We start from the raw sequence: 20,000 nt of genomic DNA on the forward strand, positions 1-20,000 counted from the left end.
ACTGGCAGCCGGATCCAGCCTGAATCAGATCTGTGTTCAGACTGGCAGCCGGATCCAATACTGAATCAGATCTGTGTTCAGACTGGCAGCCGGATCCAACCTGAATCAGATCTGTGTTCAGACTGGCAGCCGGATCCAGCCTGGATCAGATCTGTGTTCAGACTGGCAGCCGGATCCAGCCTGAATCAGATCTGTGTTCAGACTGGCAGCCGGATCCATCTGAATCAGATCTGTGTTCAGACTGGCAGCCGGATCCAGCCTGAATCAGATCTGTGTTCAGACTGGCAGCCGGATCCAACCTGAATCAGATCTGTGTTCAGACTGGCAGCCGGATCCAGCCTGAATCAGATCTGTGTTCAGACTGGCAGCCGGATCCAACCTGAATCAGATCTGTGTTCAGACTGGCAGCCGGATCCAGCCTGAATCAGATCTGTGTTCAGACTGGCAGCCGGATCCAGCCTGAATCAGATCTGTGTTCAGACTGGCAGCCGGATCCAACCTGAATCAGATCTGTGTTCAGACTGGCAGCCGGATCCAACCTGAATCAGATCTGTGTTCAGACTGGCAGCCGGATCCAATACTGAATCAGATCTGTGTTCAGACTGGCAGCCGGATCCAATACTGAATCAGATCTGTGTGTTCAGACTGGCAGCCGGATCCAACCTGAATCAGATCTGTGTTCAGACTGGCAGCCGGATCCAATACTGAATCAGATCTGTGTTCAGACTGGCAGCCGGATCCAACCTGAATCAGATCTGTGTTCAGACTGGCAGCCGGATCCAACCTGAATCAGATCTGTGTTCAGACTGGCAGCCGGATCCAACCTGAATCAGATCTGTGTTCAGACTGGCAGCCGGATCCAACCTGAATCAGATCTGTGTGTTCAGACTGGCAGCCGGATCCAGCCTGAATCAGATCTGTGTTCAGACTGGCAGCCGGATCCAATACTGAATCAGATCTGTGTGTTCAGACTGGCAGCCGGATCCAGCCTGAATCAGATCTGTGTGTTCAGACTGGCAGCCGGATCCAGCCTGAATCAGATCTGTGTTCAGACTGGCAGCCGGATCCAGCCTGAATCAGATCTGTGTTCAGACTGGCAGCCGGATCCAGCCTGAATCAGATCTGTGTTCAGACTGGCAGCCGGATCCAGCCTGAATCAGATCTGTGTTCAGACTGGCAGCCGGATCCAGCCTGAATCAGATCTGTGTTCAGACTGGCAGCCGGATCCAGCCTGAATCAGATCTGTGTTCAGACTGGCAGCCGGATCCAATACTGAATCAGATCTGTGTGATCAGACTGGCAGCCGGATCCAACCTGAATCAGATCTGTGTTCAGACTGGCAGCCGGATCCAGCCTGAATCAGATCTGTGTTCAGACTGGCAGCCGGATCCAGCCTGAATCAGATCTGTGTTCAGACTGGCAGCCGGATCCAACCTGAATCAGATCTGTGTTCAGACTGGCAGCCGGATCCAGCCTGAATCAGATCTCTGCCACATTCAGGTTGGAATCAGACTAAAGTCACATTTGTAAAATGTGAATCATTTACTAACCTTGGCTCTAAAACATTTCTTAGTCAAAAAATATGAGCCAAAGTTCCTTCAAGGCCAGAAAAATATCCCCATAACTCACTACCCTTGAGAGGACATTTAAATATCCCCATAACTCACTACCCTTGAGAGGACATTTAAATATCCCCATAACTCACTACCCTTGAGAGGACATTTAAATATCCCCATAACTCACTACCCTTGAGAGGACATTTAAATATCCCCATAACTCACTACCCTTGAGAGGACATTTAAATATCCCCATAACTCACTACCCTTGAGAGGACATTTAAATATCCCCATAACTCACTACCCTTGAGAGGACATTTAAATATCCCCATAACTCACTACCCTTGAGAGGACATTTAAATATCCCCATAACTCACTACCCTTGAGAGGACATTTAAATATCCCCATAACTCACTACCCTTGAGAGGACATTTAAATATCCCCATAACTCACTACCCTTGAGAGGACATTTAAATATCCCCATAACTCACTACCCTTGAGAGGACATTTAAATATCCCCATAACTCACTACCCTTGAGAGGACATTTAAATATCCCCATAACTCACTACCCTTGAGAGGACATTTAAATATCCCCATAACTCACTACCCTTGAGAGGACATTTAAATATCCCCATAACTCACTACCCTTGAGAGGACATTTAAATATCCCCATAACTCACTACCCTTGAGAGGACATTTAAATATCCCCATAACTCACTACCCTTGAGAGGACATTTAAATATCCCCATAACTCACTACCCTTGAGAGGACATTTAAATATCCCCATAACTCACTACCCTTGAGAGGACATTTAAATATCCCCATAACTCACTACCCTTGAGAGGACATTTAAATATCCCCATAACTCACTACCCTTGAGAGGACATTTAAATATCCCCATAACTCACTACCCTTGAGAGGACATTTAAATATCCCCATAACTCACTACCCTTGAGAGGACATTTAAATATCCCCATAACTCACTACCCTTGAGAGGACATTTAAATATCCCCATAACTCACTACCCTTGAGAGGACATTAATATCCCCATAACTCACTACCCTTGAGAGGACATTTGTGTTGTCCTACGTGGATAGTAAATACACACGTATGCATGTAATGCACGCTCACATGCACACGCACGCACGCACGCACGCACGCACGCACGCACAGACACTTTAGACTTACAGCATTGGGAAGGTACAGATGATGTCATTCGTCTTCGCTGACCGTCAGTCGGATACTGTCATGGAAGAAAAGACAAACAACAGAATGGTGTGAGTGATATGTTCAAACGGTCCAGTTAACCGACCTGAGGCCGATTAAAAAAATCACACCCGTGTGAACTGAGTGGTGTAAGGTCTTATATAGACTGATCAGCTGTGGTCTGATGTAATGTCTGACGTAATGCAATCACACCCGTGTGAACTGGGTGACCATAGCAACCGTGCTCATTTTTTGGTACGAACAGACAGACAGACAGACAGACAGACAGACACGTAAACTAACAAAGCCAGTTGTAGGAGTGGTTTACACCACTCAAAAAAAGGCTTCTAAATCCTAACAGTTTTCTGATGAAACCTATGTTTCTGTGTCAGTGGTGCTCAACCACTTTCATGTCAAGGACGCCCAGAATTATCTGTATTTGGCTGCGGACCCCCATCTGAAAACATGTTGTTCCAGGGACCTCCCCAGAAGCAAAGATTTGAGTTAAAAACGTTCATTGTGAAAGAATATATATATATTCAAAGATTTGCGCCACATTTTCAAGATTTTTCAAAAATAGCAGATCTAGTGCTGCGCTATGAGCTTGTAGATCTGCTATTTTTCAATAGCTAAAGCATAACATGATGCTTAACCCATTTTGACCTGATTCTAAAAATGTCTTCTACATCCTGACAGTTTTCTGAAAAAGCTATGTTTCTATGTCAGTCGTTCTTTGATTTTTCAAAAATAAATGAAAACCGAGTGGCGCACTATGAGCTTGTAGATCTGCTATTTTTCAATAGCTAAAGCATAACATAATGCTAACACCAAAAGGGGTTCCCGCCCAGAATGTGTTAAAAGACTAACAAGGTCCTGTGTTCTCCCCATGGTCACGTTGGACCACATGGACAGAACACTGTTTGGGGCATTTCATTATAATCAACAATTTCAGGAAATATCAAAATATTTCACAAATAATTTTAAAAAAAAAGGACTCAAAACTTCACAATTTTTAGGGGCGCTAGCTCCTCCTATATTCAGCTATTAGTGTAGATTTCCGTCTTACACAAACGTTAAATTCCCATTGACGTCATATGTGTCTGAGCAACGATGATAAGATTTTTCAAACTAGCGATTCATCCAACGAACTGTGTAGGCTGTAGGGTGTAAGGATCTAGGATCTAGGATCTAGGGTGTATGCTGTAGGGTGTAGGGTGTTAGGAGCACTTGACTTCACCCACTATCAACCTCATCTCATAGAACTGGTCCTAATAAGATGGAACCATCTCTGCCTACTAATGAGTCCTGGCATCATCAGTAGCAGGTTTGGTCATTTCATTTCAAACATTAATTGGTGCAACAACAATGGCTTCTCTATTTCAGCACATTAACTTTCCAGGAAGAGAAAGGCTGTCGTTTCTATTTAGCCTGGTATCCAGCCTGCTTCGCTACGTTCGGCGGATTTTTTTTTCTCTCTTCGCTTATCAGTCTGGAAAGCCTCCCATTGGGAGGTTTTGCAGAACTACACTAGAACTACATATGTTACGTAGTCAACGTCGTTGCTGATTGGATGTTGTTCCAACGAATGAGAGTAGCGTTAGGCAACCTACGTCATCAGCCAGCGCCACCCTCCATGCTTTGCTCTGCAGTAGCTGCGCTTTGCTATGACGTCTCACTGGTGCTTTGTCCCGCCCCGCACCACAGACCAATCAGAAGCCACGTTAGGTTTCGAAGCTTTTGGCATGTCCCGCCTCCCTTGGAGATAGGAGGCTTTCCAGACTGATAAGCGAAGAGAGAAAAAAAAATCCGCCGAACGTAGCGAAGCAGGCTGGATACCAGGCTAGTTTCTATTAGCTTAAAACACTTTTCGCCAAGCAGGGACTGACCCCCCAATCCAACGCTTGATGCTGAGTGCCAAGCAGGGACTGACCCCCCAATCCAACCCTTGATGCTGAGTGCCAAGCAGGGACTGACCCCCCCAATCCAACCCTTGATGCTGAGTGCCAAGCAGGGACTGACCCCCCTATCCAACCCATGATGCTGAGTGCCAAGCAGGGACTGACCCCCCAATCCAACCCTTGATGCTCAGTGCCAAGCAGGGACTGACCCCCCAATCCAACCCATGATGCTGAGTGCCACGCAGGGACTGACCCCCCAATCCAACCCATGATGCTCAGTGCCAAGCAGGGACTGACCCCCCAATCCAACCCATGATGCTGAGTGCCAAGCAGGGACTGACCCCCCAATCCAACCCTTGATGCTGAGTGCCACGCAGGGACTGACCCCCCAATCCAACCCATGATGCTGAGTGCCAAGCAGGGACTGACCCCCCAATCCAACCCTTGATGCTTTATTTATTTATAATTTATTGATTAATTTTATTATGTGTTGGTTTATTCAGTTGCTGTTGGTTGTCATCATGGCTGACACTTTATTTCGGCCTTTATTTGATATTTTGGGGGATTCTTTTGTTTGTTCATTTTTGCCAGTCATGGCTGCCAGTTCCCACCTGATGTTGTGTGTGAGTCCAGACTGCTCCAGACCGTACTGAATAACTGCTAGCTTGCATAATTGTCTTGAGGCTAGGACTGAAGTCTAAGATAAACAGGTCATCACTGGATCCTCCAAAGAGGATGATACGATCTCCCACCATGCAACAGCACATATTAAATGTCCATGAACACGGGCCTTCCCCTTTGGGCTCAACCTTCATCCAGGAGTAGGTTTCTGGACTGAATTTCCACAGATCATTGAAGGCCTGGTTATTGTAGCAGCCACCAAATATGTACAGCTCTCCATTGTAGATAAAGGCTGAATGATCCCAGCGTCCTTCTGGAAGAAGCTGTGTAGAAGGTGTGTACATGCAGTGGTTGGTCTCTGTGTCAAACACTCTGATGGTGTTGTAGTCCTGACCCCTCCCCCAGGCCCCAAATACAAACATCTTTGTCCCGATGATGGTAGCAGAGTGACCAAATGAAGCAGGAGGTGGAGCTCCTCTGGTGTTAATTAAAGACCAGACCATTGTGCTGGTGTCCAACTTGTAGATGTCATTAGTGAGTCCAGTCCCGGTCCATTAGTGAGTCCAGTCCCGGTCCATTAGTGAGTCCAGTCCCGGTCCATCCTCCATGGATAAACATGACCTTCTTCAACACACAGGCTGAGTGGTATCTCCTCCCCTCTGGAACGGTCCCAGAAACCTGTGGTTTGAACCATGTGTGGGCGTCGACATCAAAGGCATAAAGCACGTTGCAGTAATCATAACGATGGCTAGTGCCCCCTCCCCAGAGGTAGACAGTCAGTATTTCTTTGTACCCTCCCCAGAGGTAGACGGTATATTCAAGCAGCACAGCTGTGTGGCCGTAGCGACTGGAGGGAACCTCAAGGTGGCGTTCTCCTCTTCCAGGGGTCACTGGGGTCAACTCCCTCCAGATCAAAGACACTGTGTTAAAGACGTGCACATCAATGTGATCCTTGTCACCTCCAAAGGAGTACACACAGTGTCTCACTGTCACAGCTCTCTGATTGGCTGTTCCTGGTCCTCTCAGACGCACCGCCCAGCGTAACATTACTCACAGCAGCACCACAGTGGATAAATCCTATTGGTCAATGAGATCCTATTGGTCAATGGTATCCTATTGGTCAATGGTATCCTATTGGTCAACGGTATCCTATTGGTCAATGGTATCCTATTGGTCAATGGTATCCTATTGGTCAATGGTATCCTATTGGTCAATGGTATCCTATTGGTCAACGGTATCCTATTGGTCAATGGTATCCTATTGGTCAATGGTATCCTATTGGTCAAGTCCTGATGCGTAAATGCATGGAACATTTTGCGTCTCCACTTATATTCGTTCAGAGGCACAAACACCACGCAAGTTTTGTCCAACCGTGAAGCCGATGGTTTGGGTTGACCAATCAAGGAAGCCGATGCCCGTTGATCTCCCTATTGGTCACCAGTAGTGATTCACCATATTAGGGATGATCAACATTATTATGAAGACAGTATACAGTTGAAAAAGTGCTCCTTCAATGCTCCAGTTTCCTTCCAAACGACCAACACTATGTACTGTACTGTAATTCAGGAGGACTAGTGAACCAACACTATGTACTGTACTGTAATTCAGGAGGACTAGTGAACCAACACTATGTACTGTACTGTAATTCAGGAGGACTAGTGAACCAACACTATGTACTGTACTGTAATTCAGGAGGACTAGTGAACCAACACTATGTACTGTACTGTAATTCAGGAGGACAAGTGAACCAACACTATGTACTGTACTGTAATTCAGGAGGACTAGTGAACCAACACTATGTACTGTCCTGTAATTCAGGAGGACAAGTGAACCAACACTATGTACTGTACTGTAATTCAGGAGGACTAGTGAACCAACACTATGTACTGTACTGTAATTCAGGAGGACTAGTGAACCAACACTATGTACTGTCCTGTAATTCAGGAGGACTAGTGAACCAACACTATGTACTGTACTGTAATTCAGGAGGACTAGTGAACCAACACTATGTACTGTCCTGTAATTCAGGAGGACTAGTGAACCAACACTATGTACTGTCCTGTAATTCAGGAGGACTAGTGAACCAACACTATGTACTGTACTGTAATTCAGGAGGACTAGTGAACCAACACTATGTACTGTAATTCAGGAGGACTAGTGAACCAACACTATGTACTGTAATTCAGGAGGACTAGTGAACCAACACTATGTACTGTCCTGTAATTCAGGAGGACTAGTGAACCAACACTATGTACTGTACTGTAATTCAGGAGGACTAGTGAACCAACACTATGTACTGTAATTCAGGAGGACTAGTGAACCAACACTATGTACTGTAATTCAGGAGGACTAGTGAACCAACACTATGTACTGTAATTCAGGAGGACTAGTGAACCAACACTATGTACAGTAATTCAGGAGGACTAGTGAACCAACACTATGTACTGTCCTGTAATTCAGGAGGACTAGTGAACCAACACTATGTACTGTCCTGTAATTCAGGAGGACTAGTGAACCAACACTATGTACTGTAATTCAGGAGGACTAGTGAACCAACACTATGTACTGTAATTCAGGAGGACTAGTGAACCAACACTATGTACTGTCCTGTAATTCAGGAGGACTAGTGAACCAACACTATGTACTGTAATTCAGGAGGACTAGTGAACCAACACTATGTACTGTCCTGTAATTCAGGAGGACTAGTGAACCAACACTATGTACTGTCCTGTAATTCAGGAGGACTAGTGAACCAACACTATGTACTGTACTGTAATTCAGGAGGACTAGTGAACCAACACTATGTACTGTCCTGTAATTCAGGAGGACTAGTGAACCAACACTATGTACTGTCCTGTAATTCAGGAGGACTAGTGAACCAACACTATGTACTGTACTGTAATTCAGGAGGACTAGTGAACCAACACTATGTACTGTCCTGTAATTCAGGAGGACTAGTGAACCAATACTATGTACTGTAATTCAGGAGGACTAGTGAACCAACACTATGTACTGTAATTCAGGAGGACTAGTGAACCAACACTATGTACTGTACTGTAATTCAGGAGGACTAGTGAACCAACACTATGTACTGTAATTCAGGAGGACTAGTGAACCAACACTATGTACTAGTCTGTAATTCAGGAGGACTAGTGAACCAACACTATGTACTGTAATTCAGGAGGACTAGTGAACCAACACTATGTACTGTAATTCAGGAGGACTAGTGAACCAACACTATGTACTGTAATTCAGGAGGACTAGTGAACCAACACTATGTACTGTAATTCAGGAGGACTAGTGAACCAACACTATGTACTGTAATTCAGGAGGACTAGTGAACCAACACTATGTACTGTAATTCAGGAGGACTAGTGAATCAATAGTGTCCATCAGTACAAGTGTCTGCTGGAAATGCCCTGGAAACCTGTTCCACCTCTTCTGCTCATCTCAGGCCCATCCACGTGCCCTGGTCCTGGTCCTGCCCTGCTCATCTCAGGCCCATCCACGTGCCCTGGTCCTGGTCCTGCCCTGCTCATCTCAGGCCCATCCACGTGCCCTGGTCCTGGTCCTGGTCCTGGTCCTGCCCTGCTCATCTCAGGCCCATCCACGTGCCCTGGTCCAGTGCGTATAGTGAGTCTCTCACTAACCCCCTGCCGGGCCCGGCTAACCCCCTGCCGGGCCCGGCTAACCCCCTGCCGGGCCCGGCAGTGCCCGCGCCTCCACTGCTCTCTAGCAGGTTTCCCACTCACCGTGCGAGGGTTTAGAATTCCCCCAAAATAAACAAAACGACGTAACTATACTCACCGAAACAAAGCCTGCTAGACCTTAAGGTAAAAGTCTATTCTCCAAGCTGGGAAGTGTCTCAGTTCCCCAGCTTCTCTCTAACATGTGTGGAAGTGTCTCAGTTCCCCAGCTTCTCTCTAACATGTGTGGAAGTGTCTCAGTTCCCCAGCTTCTCTCTAACATGTGTGGAAGTGTCTCAGTTCCCCAGCTTCTCTCTAACATGTGTCTCAGTTCCCCAGCTTCTCTCTAACATGTGTGGAAGTGTCTCAGTTCCCCAGCTTCTCTCTAACATGTGTGGAAGTGTCTCAGTTCCCCAGCTTCTCTCTAACATGTGTGGAAGTGTCTCAGTTCCCCAGCTTCTCTCTAACATGTGTCTCAGTTCCCCAGCTTCTCTCTAACATGTGTGGAAGTGTCTCAGTTCCCCAGCTTCTCTCTAACATGTGTCTCAGTTCCCCAGCTTCTCTCTAACATGTGTCTCAGTTCCCCAGCTTCTCTCTAACATGTGTCTCAGTTCCCCAGCTTCTCTCTAACATGTGTCTCAGTTCCCCAGCTTCTCTCTAACATGTGTCTCAGTTCCCCAGCTTCTCTCTAACATGTGTCTCAGTTCCCCAGCTTCTCTCTAACATGTGTCTCAGTTCCCCAGCTTCTCTCTAACATGTGTGGAAGTGTCTCAGTTCCCCAGCTTCTCTCTAACATGTGTCTCAGTTCCCCAGCTTCTCTCTAACATGTGTCTCAGTTCCCCAGCTTCTCTCTAACATGTGTCTCAGTTCCCCAGCTTCTCTCTAACATGTGTCTCAGTTCCCCAGCTTCTCTCTAACATGTGTCTCAGTTCCCCAGCTTCTCTCTAACATGTGTGGAAGTGTCTCAGTTCCCCAGCTTCTCTCTAAAAGGCACGTTGTGCCATTTTAATAAAGTCAAATGGTCAGAGTAACTTCTTCTATACTACTACATAGCGCCGATCCACTTGGATGCATTTTATTTCATAGTGCATTTTAGAAAAACATTTGCATAATATTAATAATAATATGTAGGTAATAATATGTAGATAATCTACAATGCGTCGCGATGCGACACATTGTGAGCTTGTAGATCGTCTATTTTCTAATTTCAAACGTATATAGTGCTGAAGTGGTTACTGTGTGTTTTAAATCCAAATCTACAAAGTAACTAGTAACTAAAGTTTCCAAATAAATGTAGTGAATTAAGTGCAAGTAAAAGTACAAGTAAAAGTATTGGAAATACTCAAGTACAAACAGAGTACTTAAGTACAGTACTTAAGTAAATGTACTTAATTACTTTCCAACACTGGATGTTGGTGCGTTAGGTGTGACTGGATCATTTACTCAATACTCAACTGCATGATGTTGCAGTAACATACATGCACCACAAGATGGCAGCAGTGGTCACAAAATGGCCTAAAAGAATATCTCCTGCAGAAACACTAGTTGACATGAAGAGAGAGAACACCAAATGAAGAGCATGTGAAGTGTTAAAGCGTTATTAATTAATGCATATTAACCCCTTCATGCCTGAAAACCCCCAAATCCCATAAAACATATCTTTGAGTGGCACCAGCCCCTCCTATACCCAGCCTTCCGTGTTTGTGTAAACGCAAACATTGAAGACAAAAGTGAGGAGCTCAGCTATCAATATAGTGAAATAGCACACTGGACCGTTGACGAAGATTGATTGATTGATTGAAATATGTGTTTGCAGAATTACAGTACATTTCAGCACAAACTCAATACAAAGACTGTTAACTGTGAGTGGACGACCCAATAAAGCATTACATTTGTTTACAAGAGGGTCCACCTTGTTCAATTCATCAAAACATTTAGAGACGTACAAATAGACACTTCTATATAGCCAACGAACAGAACAGGAATTCATCATAAAGGAGGTAAAAAGAGAAAAGAAACATATACAGTGAGGGGAAAAAGGGGTGGGCGGTGGGGGGGGATTCAGATTTTATGGGGGCGAGTTTCGAATTGCAGCCATCCGTAGGTGCCCTTTGAGAGCGGTTTTGAAGGAGTCAAGGGATTCGCATGTCTTAATGACTGTTGGTAGGGCGTTCCACATTTTGGTGGCATAGGAGCGAAAATAATTTAGTCCCTCGTTTGTGCCGAATCTGGGTTGCACATGGTTTGTTGTTGGAAGCAGAATGACAATCAGAAAGCATTCAACCAGGACATTTAATGGTAAATGTGCCTTTTATTGTTGAATAATAGGTGTTCCGTCATGCTCAATTGAAGCACAGCTTGGTGCCTACTCCAATCAGATTGCTTCCTTGAAACGACCTGTTGTATAATGACTCACTGCCGCTGTAATGGGTTAAAAAATGGATACATGATTATAATAATTAAAGCCTATTCTGTACGGGAACCCCTCTTTGTGTTTTAAGCATTATGTTGTACTTTAGCTATTGAAAAATAGCAGATCTACAAGCTCATAGTGACGCACTACGAGCTTGTAGATCTGCTATTTTTTGAAAAATCGTGAAAATGTGTCGCAGATCTTCGAATGTATATTATTTCAGACGAGCGAACGTTTTTAAACTCAAATCTTTGCTTCCGGGGAGGGGGGTCCCTGGAACAACATATTTTCAGATAAATACAGATAATTTCCAGGGGTCCGTGACATGAAAAAGGTTGAGAACCATGCCACAGAGGGTTGAGAACCATGCAACAGAGGGTTGAGAACCATGCAACAGAGGGTTGAGAACCATGCACCAGAGGGTTGAGAACCATGCACCAGAGGGTTGAGAACCATGCAACAGAGGGTTGAGAACCATCAGAGGGTTGAGAACCATGCAACAGAGGGTTGAGAACCATGCAACAGAGGGTTGAGAACCATCAGAGGGTTGAGAACCATGCAGCAGAGGGTTGAGAACCATGCAACAGAGGGTTGAGAACCATGCAACAGAGGGTTGAGAACCATGCAACAGAGGGTTGAGAACCATGCAACAGAGGGTTGAGAACCATGCAACAGAGGGTTGAGAACCATGCATCAGAGGGTTGAGAACCATGCATCAGAGGGTTGAGAACCATGCAACAGAGGGTTGAGAACCATCAGAGGGTTGAGAACCATGCAACAGAGGGTTGAGAACCATGCAACAGAGGGTTGAGAACCATCAGAGGGTTGAGAACCATGCAGCAGAGGGTTGAGAACCATGCAACAGAGGGTTGAGAACCATGCAACAGAGGGTTGAGAACCATGCAACAGAGGGTTGAGAACCATCAGAGGGTTGAGAACCATGCCACAGAGGGTTGAGAACCATGCAACAGAGGGTTGAGAACCATGCAACAGAGGGTTGAGAACCATCAGAGGGTTGAGAACCATGCAACAGAGGGTTGAGAACCATGCAACAGAGGGTTGAGAACCATGCAACAGAGGGTTGAGAACCATGCATCAGAGGGTTGAGAACCATGCAACAGAGGGTTGAGAACCATGCAACAGAGGGTTGAGAACCATGCAACAGAGGGTTGAGAACCATGCAACAGAGGGTTGAGAACCATGCAACAGAGGGTTGAGAACCATGCAGCAGAGGGTTGAGAACCATCAGAGGGTTGAGAACCATGCAACAGAGGGTTGAGAACCATGCAACAGAGGGTTGAGAACCATGCATCAGAGGGTTGAGAACCATGCACCAGAGGGTTGAGAACCATGCAACAGAGGGTTGAGAACCATGCACCAGAGGGTTGAGAACCATGCAACAGAGGGTTGAGAACCATGCCACAGAGGGTTGAGAACCATGCAACAGAGGGTTGAGAACCATCAGAGGGTTGAGAACCATCAGAGGGTTGAGAACCATGCATCAGAGGGTTGAGAACCATCAGAGGGTTGAGAACCATCAGAGGGTTGAGAACCATGCATCAGAGGGTTGAGAACCATGCATCAGAGGGTTGAGAACCATGCATCAGAGGGTTGAGAACCATCAGAGGGTTGAGAACCATCAGAGGGTTGAGAACCATGCAACAGAGGGTTGAGAACCATCAGAGGGTTGAGAACCATCAGAGGGTTGAGAACCATCAGAGGGTTGAGAACCATGCATCAGAGGGTTGAGAACCATCAGAGGGTTGAGAACCATCAGAGGGTTGAGAACCATGCAGCAGAGGGTTGAGAACCATCAGAGGGTTGAGAACCATGCAACAGAGGGTTGAGAACCATCAGAGGGTTGAGAACCATGCAACAGAGGGTTGAGAACCATCAGAGGGTTGAGAACCATGCATCAGAGGGTTGAGAACCATGCAACAGAGGGTTGAGAACCATCAGAGGGTTGAGAACCATGCAACAGAGGGTTGAGAACCATCAGAGGGTTGAGAACCATCAGAGGGTTGAGAACCATGCATCAGAGGGTTGAGAACCATGCAACAGAGGGTTGAGAACCATGCAACAGAGGGTTGAGAACCATCAGAGGGTTGAGAACCATGCATCAGAGGGTTGAGAACCATGCAACAGAGGGTTGAGAACCATGCATCAGAGGGTTGAGAACCATGCAACAGAGGGTTGAGAACCATGCAGCAGAGGGTTGAGAACCATCAGAGGGTTGAGAACCATGCAACAGAGGGTTGAGAACCATGCAGCAGAGGGTTGAGAACCATCAGAGGGTTGAGAACCATGCAACAGAGGGTTGAGAACCATGCAACAGAAAACTGTCAGGATTTAGAAAACATTTAGTAGAATCTGGTGTCAGGAAATGGGTTGAACAAACACCAGCCCACCACAGACAGACAGACAGGTAGGTACTGTAGACAGACAGACAGACAGACAGACAGACAGACAGACAGACAGACAGACAGACAGACAGACAGACAGACAGACAGACAGACAGACAGACAGGTTAGGTACTGTAGGTAGATAGACAGACAGACAGACAGACAGACAGACAGACAGACAGACAGACAGACAGACAGACAGACAGACAGACAGGTTAGGTACTGTAGGTAGATAGACAGACAGACAGACAGACAGACAGACAGACAGACAGACAGACAGACAGACAGACAGACAGACAGACAGACAGACAGACAGACAGACAGACAGACAGACAGGTTAGATACTGTAGGTAGATAGACAGACAGACAGACAGACAGACAGACAGACAGACAGACAGACAGACAGACAGACAGACAGACAGACAGACAGACAGGTACTGTAGACAGACAGACAGACAGACAGACAGACAGACAGACAGACAGACAGACAGACAGACAGACAGACAGACAGACAGACAGACAGACAGACAGACAGACAGGTAGGTAGGTCACCTGGTCGTGGATGCTCATGGTGTTGATGCGCTCCAGTTTGCTGGTCCAGTACTGAGCCTCTTCATCAGGGATGTCTGGAGGACGGAGGGAGAAACACAGACCATTAAATATCAATGAGGGAGGGCTAGGGCAGTGGTGCCTCCCACCGTGGGGTCCGGGGACCCCCAGGGGTCCTTGAGGGAGGGCTAGGGCAGTGGTGCTTCCCATCGTGGGGTCCGGGGACCCCCAGGGGTCCTTGAGGGAGGGCTAGGGCAGTGGTGCTTCCCATCGTGGGGTCCGGGGACCCCCAGGGGTCCTTGAGGGAGGGCTAGGGGGTCCGGGGACCCCCTAGCCTGGAGAATATAAGGAATATCACCTCTAATACTAAGCATGTGTTGTATGGAGAGTATAAGGAATATCACCTCTAATACTAAGCATGTGTTGTATGGAGAATATAAGGAATATCACCTCTAATACTAAGCATGTGTTGTATGGAGAATATAAGGAATATCACCTCTACTACTAAGCATGTGTTGTATGGAGAGTATAAGGAATATCACCTCTAATACTAAGCATGTGTTGTATGGAGAGTATAAGGAATATCACCTCTAATACTAAGCATGTGTTGTATGGAGAGTATAGGTTGCTGCCTTCAGGAAGGAGATATGGTGTTCCAGCATACAATAAGGTCAGACTGAAGAGGTCCTTTGTCCACCAGTCGACTCTGAGGCTTAATCAGGAGTTGTAGCCACAGGGTAATCTAGGCGGTGGACATTACTCTTGTCTTCATGTCTTTATGTATTTAATATTGTCTTGTTCTTTGTGTTTATGTCAAATGTGTGTATATGTGTTCTGTATAATTGGCTGCTGGGTCGCAAGACACATTTCAGTGTGAACTGACAATAAAGTACTGCATCAGATTCATATCATATTCTTGTTAAATGACGGGACACAGCTAGACCTTGTAGTCTATCGTATACATACAGCAGCCCTACTGCCACAACTCTGAGAGTGTACAAATGGAACCAAATGGACCCTTATGGGTCTGTAACTCTGAGAGTGTACAAATGGAACCAAATGGACCCTTATGGGTCTGTAACTCTGAGAGTGTACAAATGGAACCAAATGGACCCTTATGGGTCTGTAACTCTGAGAGTGTACAATTGGAACCAAATGGACCCTTATGGGTCTGTAACTCTGAGAGTGTACAAATGGAACCAAATGGACCCTTATGGGTCTGTAACTCTGAGAGTGTACAATTGGAACCAAATGGACCCTTATGGGTCTGTAACTCTGAGAGTGTACAAATGGAACCAAATGGACCCTTATGGGTCTGTAACTCTGAGAGTGTACAATTGGAACCAAATGGACCCTTATGGGTCTGTAACTCTGAGAGTGTACAATTGAAACCAAATGGACCCTTATGGGTCTGTAACTCTGAGAGTGTACAATTGGAACCAAATGGACCCTTATGGGTCTGTAACTCTGAGAGTGTACAAATGGAACCAAATGGACCCTTATGGGTCTGTAACTCTGAGAGTGTACAAATGGAACCAAATGGACCCTTACGGGTCTGTAACTCTGAGAGTGTACAAATGGAACCAAATGGACCCTTATGGGTCTGTAACTCTGAGAGTGTACAAATGGAACCAAATGGACCCTTATGGGTCTGTAACTCTGAGAGTGTACAAATGGAACCAAATGGACCCTTATGGGTCTGTAACTCTGAGAGTGTACAAATGGAACCAAATGGACCCTTATGGGTCTGTAACTCTGAGAGTGTTCAATTGGAACCAAATGGACCCTTATGGGTCTGTAACTCTGAGAGTGTACAATTGGAACCAAATGGACCCTTATGGGTCTGTAACTCTGAGAGTGTACAATTGGAACCAAATGGACCCTTATGGGTCTGTAACTCTGAGTGTGTACAATTGGAACCAAATGGACCCTTATGGGTCTGTAACTCTGAGAGTGTACAATTGGAACCAACTGGACCCTTATGGGTCTGTAACTCTGAGAGTGTACAATTGGAACCAACTGGACCCTTATGGGTCTGTAACTCTGAGAGTGTACAATTGGAACCAAATGGAGCCTGTATAATGTTTAGTTTAGTTTCAGTCAGCCTGTATAATGTTATATAGTTATATAATGTTATATAGTTATATAATGTTATATAGTTTCAGTCAGCCTGTATAATGGGATGTTTCAGTCAGCCTGTATAATGTTTAGTTTAGTGTCAGTCAACCTGTATAATGTTTAGTTTAGTTTCAGTCAGCCTGTATAATGGGATGTTTCAGTCAGCCTGTATAATGGGATGTTTCAGTCAGCCTGTATAATGGGATGTTTCAGTCAGCCTGTATAATGGGATGTTTCAGTCAGCCTGTATAATGGGATGTTTCAGTCAGCCTGTATAATGGGATGTTTCAGTCAGCCTGTATAATGGGATGTGGACGGCAGCGCGGTTGCACAATCCGGTCTAGGATCGCTAAAGAAGGAAAGGCCGAGCCAAAATAATAATGAAAAAATAGTAATCAGCGATCCGGTTTGATATCAATAAGAAAGCTTATCAGACAGAGCATTCCGACAGGAGCGGAAGGTAATTACATTCCTTATGGCAAAGCAGTAAGTCTGTTAAGGTAATTACATTCCTTATGGCAAAGCAGTAAGTCTGTTAAGGTAATTACATTCCTTATGGCAAAGCAGTAAGTCTGTTAAGGTAATTACATTCCTTTTGGCAAAGCAGTAAGTCTGTTAAGGTAATTACATTCCTTATGGCAAAGCAGTAAGTCTGTTAAGGTAATTACATTCCTTATGGCAAAGCAGAAAGTATGTTAAGGTAATTACATTCCTTATGGCAAAGCAGTAAGTCTGTTAAGGTAATTACATTCATTTTGGCAAAGCAGTAAGTCTGTTAAGGTAATTACATTCCTTATGGCAAAGCAGTAAGTCTGTTAAGGTAATTACATTCCTTATGGCAAAGCAGTAAGTCTGTTAAGGTAATTACATTCCTTATGGCAAAGCAGTAAGTCTGTTAAGGTAATTACATTCCTTATGGCAAAGCAGTAAGTCTGTTAAGGTAATTACATTCCTTATGGCAAAGCAGTAAGTCTGTTAAGGTAATTACATTCCTTATGGCAAAGCAGTAAGTCTGTTAAGGTAATTACATTCCTTATGGCAAAGCAGTAAGTCTGTTAAGGTAATTGCATTCCTTTTGGCAAAGCAGTAAGTCTGTTAAGGTAATTACATTCCTTATGGCAAAGCAGTAAGTCTGTTAAGGTAATTACATTCCTTATGGCAAAGCAGAAAGTATGTTAAGGTAATTACATTCCTTATGGCAAAGCAGTAAGTCTGTTAAGGTAATTACATTCATTTTGGCAAAGCAGTAAGTCTGTTAAGGTAATTACATTCCTTATGGCAAAGCAGTAAGTCTGTTAAGGTAATTACATTCCTTATGGCAAAGCAGTAAGTCTGTTAAGGTAATTACATTCCTTATGGCAAAGCAGTAAGTCTGTTAAGGTAATTACATTCCTTATGGCAAAGCAGTAAGTCTGTTAAGAAAACATCGACAGATTGATTAAAACAACATGCAGTATATTCATGTATATTCATTATTATTCAGTATATTCATATATATATATTCATGAACAACTAGTTCCAGATCGCAGCCCTAACACCCACTGTACCTGACAGAGATTGGTGCTGTGAGTGTTAAAATAAATTGTAGGGATTCTTTTCATGTGTCCAAAACGGGGTGCAGAAGACGTTTATCTGACGTACCAAAAGTCCGACACCCGACATGTGCTGCGTCCGCTTAGGGTTAGGTCAGTGTTTGGGTCGGGTGTCGGACTAATGACTGTCGGACTCCTGGCATGTCGGAAAACAAATGCCTGCTCCCGTGCGTGCGTGCGTGCGTGCGTGCGTGCGTGCGTGCGTGCGTGCGTGCGTGCGTGCGTGCGTGCGTGCGTGCGTGCGTGCGTGCGTGCGTGCGTGCGTACCAAAGGGCAGCTCAAAGCGGGTGTCCAGCAGCACTCGGTGGGGCGTGGGGCTGGTGGTTCCACAGATCTCATCCTCTCTCATCAGAACCTCAGAGTCCAGAGAGGTCCACTCGCCTTGACCCTCCTGGACGGACGAGAGAGAGAGAGAGAGATTCACTAAGAACAATGGAGTAGGGGGGGGCTCCGCCGCGTAATGTGTGCATCCGCGCAAACGGCAAAAGTAGCTGATCTGCATGACATCACGCAGCGCTGTCGTCAGGAGGGGGGGGGGGGGCACAAAATTTGATATGCGAGGAGAGCAACCAAACGGTCAGCGATGTCCCTCAGGGAGGAAGCCCAGTGAGTAACTATGATGTCCCTTAGGGAGGAAGCCCAGTGAGTAACTATGATGTCCCTCAGGGAGGAAGCCCAGTGAGTAACTATGATGTCCCTCAGGGAGGAAGCCCAGTGAGTAACTATGGTATTAATGTCCCTTAGGGAGGAAGCCCAGTGAGTAACTATGATGTCCCTCAGGGAGGAAGCCCAGTGAGTAACTATGATGTCCCTTAGGGAGGAAGCCCAGTGAGTAACTATGATGTCCCTTAGGGAGGAAGCCCAGTGAGTAACTATGATGTCCCTCAGGGAGGAAGCCCAGTGAGTAACTATGATGTCCCTTAGGGAGGAAGCCCAGTGAGTAACTATGACGTCCCTTAGGGAGGAAGCCCAGTGAGTAACTATGACGTCCCTTAGGGAGGAAGCCCAGTGAGTAACTATGTCCCTTAGGGAGGAAGCCCAGTGGGTAACTATGATGTCCCTTAGGGAGGAAGCCCAGTGGGTAACTATGATGTCCCTCAGGGAGGAAGCCCAGTGAGTAACTATGACGTCCCTTAGGGAGGAAGCCCAGTGAGTAACTATGTCCCTTAGGGAGGAAGCCCAGTGAGTAACTATGATGTCCCTTAGGGAGGAAGCCCAGTGAGTAACTATGATGTCCCTTAGGGAGGAAGCCCAGTGAGTAACTATGATGTCCCTTAGGGAGGAAGCCCAGTGAGTAACTATGTCCCTTAGGGAGGAAGCCCAGTGAGTAACTATGATGTCCCTTAGGGAGGAAGCCCAGTGAGTAACTATGACGTCCCTCAGGGAGGAAGCCCAGTGAGTAACTATGATGTCCCTTAGGGAGGAAGCCCAGTGAGTAACTATGACGTCCCTTAGGGAGGAAGCCCAGTGGGTAACTATGATGTCCCTCAGGGAGGAAGCCCAGTGAGTAACTATGACGTCCCTTAGGGAGGAAGCCCAGTGAGTAACTATGACGTCCCTTAGGGAGGAAGCCCAGTGAGTAACTATGACGTCCCTCAGGGAGGAAGCCCAGTGAGTAACTATGATGTCCCTCAGGGAGGAAGCCCAGTGAGTAACTATGATGTCCCTTAGGGAGGAAGCCCAGTGAGTAACTATGATGTCCCTCAGGGAGGAAGCCCAGTGAGTAACTATGATGTCCCTTAGGGAGGAAGCCCAGTGAGTAACTATGTCCCTTAGGGAGGAAGCCCAGTGAGTAACTATGATGTCCCTCAGGGAGGAAGCCCAGTGAGTAACTATGATGTCCCTTAGGGAGGAAGCCCAGTGAGTAACTATGATGTCCCTTAGGGAGGAAGCCCAGTGAGTAACTATGTCCCTTAGGGAGGAAGCCCAGTGAGTAACTATGATGTCCCTCAGGGAGG

General features: G+C 45.9%; 1 protein-coding gene and 1 pseudogene across 2 annotated transcripts in view; both read right to left on the bottom strand.

The window, feature by feature from the left end:
- Positions 1-20,000, bottom strand: part of LOC306935036 (protein unc-13 homolog B-like) — a 269,334-nt gene that overhangs the window by 168,042 nt on the left and 81,292 nt on the right. The window contains exons 5-7 of the mRNA XM_079517857.1: positions 18,310-18,433; positions 14,336-14,409; positions 2,746-2,800 (exon numbers count right to left, since the gene is read on the bottom strand). Of these exons, the coding sequence (XP_079373983.1) occupies positions 2,746-2,800; positions 14,336-14,409; positions 18,310-18,433 (253 nt within the window). The remainder of the gene's footprint in view (positions 1-2,745; positions 2,801-14,335; positions 14,410-18,309; positions 18,434-20,000) is intronic.
- Positions 5,161-6,380, bottom strand: LOC306935562 (kelch domain-containing protein 3-like; annotated as a pseudogene). Its single transcript has one exon. The product of its transcript is annotated as a kelch domain-containing protein 3-like (transcript).

This window comes from Electrona antarctica, assembly GCF_951216825.1.
Source record: "Electrona antarctica genome assembly, chromosome: 13".
NCBI lineage: Eukaryota > Metazoa > Chordata > Actinopteri > Myctophiformes > Myctophidae > Electrona > Electrona antarctica.